At 39.0% G+C, this 6,000-nt stretch overlaps 1 protein-coding gene across 8 annotated transcripts in view; it reads left to right on the top strand.

Moving 5' to 3' along the window:
• The first annotated feature begins 1,118 nt into the window (after positions 1 to 1,118).
• The window catches only part of CCDC66 (coiled-coil domain containing 66), a 54,865-nt gene continuing 49,983 nt past the window's right edge, over positions 1,119 to 6,000 (top strand). For 3 of the 8 annotated variants that reach the window (XM_044253346.1, XM_044253341.1, XM_044253340.1), the window contains exons 1-3: positions 1,119 to 1,184; positions 3,084 to 3,148; positions 3,783 to 3,808. In XM_044253346.1, the coding sequence (XP_044109281.1) occupies positions 1,174 to 1,184; positions 3,084 to 3,148; positions 3,783 to 3,808 (102 nt within the window). In that variant the 5' untranslated portion in view covers positions 1,119 to 1,173. Of the gene's footprint in view, positions 1,185 to 3,083; positions 3,149 to 3,782; positions 3,809 to 3,871; positions 4,021 to 6,000 lie in introns of those variants that run through there. The other 5 variants (XM_044253347.1, XM_044253344.1, XM_044253343.1 and 2 more) reach the window with 4 other exon arrangements.

Below are 6,000 nucleotides of genomic sequence, written 5' to 3'. Positions count from 1 at the left end.
ATAAAGTTGGCATTTTTTATTTTTGCTATTCTTTCATTTCACAAGTTTTACTGTCTACAATGTTCAGAGTCACGTGCTCAGGGAAGTATGTAAGATACTGGCTGCCCTTCTGAAGCTCACTCTGACACAGGATTGTAAATGCATTACTATGGGGATCAAAAGGGAAGAGATTGGGGGGGGATAGAGAAATGGGTTCCTGATTTACCAGCAGGGTCTTCCAGAGGAGGTTCTTGGAGGAAACGACTTTTAAATTTAGATTTTTAAGAACGAACGGGAGTTAGACTCATACACTAGTTCTGAACACAAAAGGACTTTGGGGTGTTTGATAGTCCTTGGACAAGTTGCTTAACCTCTCTGCACCTCAGGAATGTTGTTGTAAAGCTCCAGTAACAAAGTGCTTAGATTCTTGTCTGGAACAAAAGAGCTAAATTTATTGAGTACTCCTTATTATTGCAATTTATTTTTTTTTTAAAGATTTTATTTATCTATTGGACAGAGAGAGAGAGACAGCAAGAGAGGGAACACAAGCAGGGGGAGTGGAGAGGGAGAAGCAGGCTTCCTGCTGATCAGGGAGCCCCATGCAGGACTGGATCCCAGGACCCTGGCATCGTGACCTGAGCGGAAGGCAGACGTTTAACGACTGAGCCACCCAGGTGCCCCTAATTATTGCAATTTACAAAGAGTTATAATGTACCAGGCTTCATGTCGAGGTCAGAGCCAGAAACTAGACAAACCCTGTACCCAATCTAGGAGTCTCTTCCCAATAGCCTGCCCTCCACCTTATTTTATACCCCAATAACCTCTCCTGCAAATATAAAATGTTCATTTCCTAAAAAGCTTATGCTTTTTGTTTCTCCACATTTTTGCCATCTACACTTGAGCTGAGGTGCTTCTCCGAGGGATCCGAGTGAAATCGGGGTGCTACAAGAGAAACCAAGAGCCTCAGCACCCGAGAGGCAGAGTAGAGAGCCCGAGGCCCAGCAAACACCACCAGTTGCCCCTGCAGCCTCGCTCCCCTGTGAGCGCACCCGCCAGCACGCCCCACTTTGATTGGTCCGTTCTTCCGGCTCGGCGGCATCACTGTGTCCAATCGGAGCAGCGCTTGTTGAGCGGCGGCGGCAACCGGCGTACACAGAGTTTGCGCGTCCTGTGGAGAGAGCGAGAGGTCAGGCCATGAACCTGGGGTAAGCTGGGCCAAGAAGGGTGGTCTTTAGCGAAGGTGGGATTAAAGCTGGGTTGGTCCCTTGGAGCCTTTCGTGGAACACCTTCGCAGCTTGCGCCGCCTTCAGCGGCTTTGCCCGGCTGCCCGAAGCGGAGAGGGGTTAGGCGCTAGGGGCCCGGGACGGCCTTTGCCACCGCCGTCGCTTTTCCACATCATAACTCGGAGTGCATCTGCCCGGGACCTCTTTCCGCCCGGTCACTGACCTCGGGGTGGTGACGGGGAAGAGACGATAACCGGAGAGGGCAGATGGAGAGATAAAGCTTAGCGGCTTCCTGGGAGAAATCCTGGCATAGGCCTCCGGTACTTAGCGCCTCTGGCTTTGGCGTCTTTTTAGGCTGTCGGAGCGCCCAAATGAGTTTAACCCTCGGAATGCTAGGAACCGGGTCTTCAGGGATCGAGGCGCTGCCAGTGCTTGGCTCATTAAGTAGCGGTTGAGTCAAAAAGGACTGTTGCAGGGTTTTCTTCCCTGGGAAGTTTCATATTTTAAGAAGATGAAAAGCCACCAAGTTCAGACTGTTGCACGTCATTGAGCAAATGAATTTTGTGTTCTAGAATACAACCTGTCCTCCGGGTCCCTGAGGACCCTGTGTCCTCAGGGTCCTGGGATCGAGCCCCACATCAGGCTCTCTGCTCTGAGAGAGAGAGAGAGAGAGAGAGAGAAGACATCAGCCCCTGAAGGAGTTTACAGTGCAGTCATGCTGAACTGACATACTTGTCGGGTTCATTTGGTTGGTTCAGTTTCGCTGACGTAAACATGAACTGTTCTAACCCTGCCTCAGGGAAATCTTTAAAACCCATTTTTTCCCCCAGTATTTTATCTTGACGAATTAAGTTGGGGTATTTTGATGTCCTCCACTGAGCGGCCCTGCAAATTTCGTTCTTCCCAGTCAGACCTTTCCCAACCTTTCTCTTCTTTGTCTGGCCCGCTGGATTTAATTCTGTCTCTTGGACAGCACTTTAGTCCCAATTGATGGATTAGTGACACACACACCCCCCCCTTAGGAAACAGTGAATTAAATGGGAACTATTTTTGTTTTCAGTGGTTTTTTATTAGAATCTTACATTGAAGTTTCCTTGGCAGTGTCTGCTGTTAACTTTGTGCTTTTGCATTGAACATGCACAAATAAATTAGAGCAGCCAGAGTTCTTTACAGATTTGTTGTTGTGATAGTAACGAACTGTCACTATGCTAAAAAAAGTTAATAATCCTGGTGGCAGTGTTATAGTTCAGTTTCAAAGCTGTGGCATGCTGTAGAATGAGTTAGTCATGAGATCATTATGAAACTGGTAAACAGATACATTTTCCTCCTTTAACATAGGTGGGGAGTTTTGGTAACAGAATTTTTTTTTTTCTCCAGTCTCGAGTTGTAAGATTTAAGTGATGCTATGATGATTGAATTGTTGCTTACCAGTAAGAAAATGAAGTTTCATGTTAAAGATAACAATGCTTTGCATTATTGGAAAGTTTCAGGAATTTTCTCGCTCTAGAGTTTAGTTTTATCTTGGATTGGAAAACGTTTTTTAATTAAAAGAATGGCTTACTGTTTACAAGATTCCTGTATAAATTCAAAAGAACATATTTACTTTCAAGATTCAAATGAGCCTTTCGTTTCTATTTAAAATGTTGCTGCTTCTTGGGGCACCTGGGTGGCTCAGTGGTTTAGGCCTCTGCCTTCGGCTCAGGTCATGATCTCAGGGTCCTGGGATTGAGCCCCACATCAGGCTCAGCAGGGAGCCTGCTTCCCCCTCTCTCTCTGCCTGCCTCTCTGCCTACTTGTGATCTCTATCAAATAAATAAATAAAATCTTTAAAAAAAAATGTTGCTGCTTCTTAAAAATGACAACTTTCTTTTATTTTTGCAGAGATGGTTTAAAGCTTGAAACTGAATTGTTGGATGGAAAAACCAAGTTAATATTATCTCCATATGGTATGCTGTGTTATCAGAATCTAAAATGTTAATTTTAAATTCCTAGATAAAATTTATATGAGTTTAATATACTTTTTCCTTATAATAGAGTAATATTTAAATGGTACTTTGCAGAAAGCTGTTTGGCTAACTTTCTCAGATTTATTTTTAGCCAAGTCAAGTCAGATTACATCTCTGCTTACCACTGTCAGTATTTATTCATAAAACTTAATGCTTCAGTATATTTATGTTTAATATGTTGCCTAATGAATAACTTAGATGAAATCTATGTAATTATGTTCTGTACATGTAAAATGTGTTGTTATAGAAAATTTGTAGTAAGACCACAGTTGCTAAAGTTTTTAGGTTTTAATTTTAAAACTCCGTATACTTTGGTAGTCCTCTTTTTCACATTATTTTCTTTTTCCCTGATCTGTTTATAGTTCTACCTTGGAAAATAAACAGAAATGAAATGGAAATACTTGCACTATACTCTAAAAGTTAGAATACTCAGACAGGACCTAAAGTTAATGCTTTGGGGGGTTAATATTTCTACTAAATATCTTCTTAAAACAATGCTAATCAAAATTTTCTTTTATGACTGCCTTAGTATGTTTTTGTTTGATAGTTCAGTAATTATTGTTTTCTTTTGTAGAATGTAAATCAAAAAATTCTGTGAAGGTAAGCCAAATGAACTGACATGTTCTTGAATGTAAAATGTGGTATTTTTTTTTTTTTTTACAGTGGTTTGAAAATAATTCCTGTCAATATATTATAAGGGATATGAGATAATGATGAGAAGTTATTGTTCTCTTGCTTTCAGGCTGGTCCTTTCACAGAAATGGGATCATAATTTTTCAGTTTAAAAAGTCATACAGAACCTCTTTCTCTAGGTCAGTGCTGTCTAATAAATCTTTTTGTGATGATGGAAATGTTCTAAGATTAGTGTTTTCCAAGATGGTAACCAATCACTAGTCATATGTAGTTACTGAACACTTAAAATGTGGCTAGTGTAACTTAGGAAGTGAATTTTTAATTTTGTTTAATTTTTAATGTAGATTTAGTAGTTATTATGCAGTGCATATAACATTAACTCAGTGCAGTTCCTGAGATTTTTAAAAATATATATTCACTTTAAAATGAAAACATTTTTCTTTTCATACTCAAATTCCATTTTCCCACACCAAAATGGTGAATTTGATTCACAAATTCATACATGCATTTTGCTTTCTCCTTTAAGAGATCATACTTGAACTTAATGATAATTTTCCTTTTAAATTATTTTTATCAGCAACCCAAAATACCTTTACCACTTTAACAACTTTTTGATATCCTACTTTTCTTATTCCCTATTTCTTTTTCCATTTTTAGATTAGTATCGGCAGAAATTTCAACTCCTCCAAAATTCACTGTAGTCCTCTTTTTTCTTTTATCTTTGTAGCATCTTGAAGTTTTAATTTGCGTTTCTTGAATAGAGCTCAGTTTGGATGGTGTACTTTTCACTAAGCTCTTGATGGCTTTGCTATTTTTTCCAGGTTTAATCAAGGTGAAGTTGCTTGAGTATCCAGCATAAGTGGGTGATGATAATCAGAGTAATTCCACATGCTACCTGTAAAAGTTACTTCTTTCTAAATATGGTATATAGCTATATACCTTGTGTGCTTTTTTTTTAGTCACAATACAAATTGTATAATTTTTCCTGGTCCTGCACTATTTTTTTTTAAATTAAAATTAAAATTTAATTTTAAAATTTATTTTATTGGGGGGTGCAGAGGGAGAGGAGACTTAGCTGTCTCCACAGTGAGTGCGGAGCACCACATGAAGCTCTAGGCTCCATCTCTGGACCCTGAGATCATGACCTTATCTGAAACCAAGAGTTGGATGCTTAACTGACTGTGCCACCCAGGCACCACAGGTCCTGCTCTATTAAAATACTGCAACTAATTATTTTATTTGAGTCACAGTAGCAAATACTACACCCCTTTTTGAGATGTTAGATAAAAAGCTGCTTGTCATAGTTGATTTCCATCTTCCCCTGATCTCTTCTCTTTCACTTTTCCCCTCCTTCCATTGATGTCTTTAATGGATTTGCTCTAGCTTCCACATTTGTGAAGACATTTCAGTCTTTTTAACCAACCTAGAACATATGATGGTTTCTGATAAAATCATTACAAGATTTTGCTAGTAGTCTAGAAATATTTTTTTCTAGGATTCTTTTTTCTAGAATAATGTGTCTCAGCCAATGTTAAATTATTTACTCTCTTAGAGCAAATTATTTGGTTTTATTCCTCTTGCTTTGGGGACTTCAGAGTACTGATGATGGTAGCTATGTGAGGTGATGGATATGTTAATTCACTGGATTGTGACTATTTCACAGTGTATGCATATATCAAATCAAGTTGTACACTTTAAATATATACAAATTTTATTTGTCAATTATACCTTAATAAAGCTGGAAAAAATTACTGATGCAACCTAAGTCCCCCTTCTATATTGATTTTATTTTAAGTAGCTTCTCTTCCCGTATTTATAGGGGTTGCTAAGATCCTCCTTATTTTTTTCTTTGCTATTTACAGAAGACAAAAGAACAAAAAGAGTAGTGCTTATCTTTTTTTTGCTTAAATCTGTTTTTCAGTCTCCCAGATCTCGGTTATATAGCTGTATGTTGGATTCTCTTTTCCATAAGTTACTGGTGAATTCTCTTTTCATAGTGCTTTTCTTTTTCTGCTGGGAGAAGTTCCTGAGTGACTACAGCACCTATCTGCATTTCTGGTTTTCCCCTACCTCACAGGTTGAGGTAGTCATAGTGACATATTGTCATAGTGTCTTCTTTAAACACAACTGAACTTGCATCATCAAGTTAAACACGTATG

This window comes from Neovison vison, chromosome 6 (genome assembly GCF_020171115.1).
Source record: "Neovison vison isolate M4711 chromosome 6, ASM_NN_V1, whole genome shotgun sequence".
Classification (NCBI taxonomy): domain Eukaryota; kingdom Metazoa; phylum Chordata; class Mammalia; order Carnivora; family Mustelidae; genus Neogale; species Neogale vison.
The sequence above is the reverse complement of the archived record's forward strand: the minus strand, read 5'-3'. Positions and strand labels throughout refer to the sequence as shown.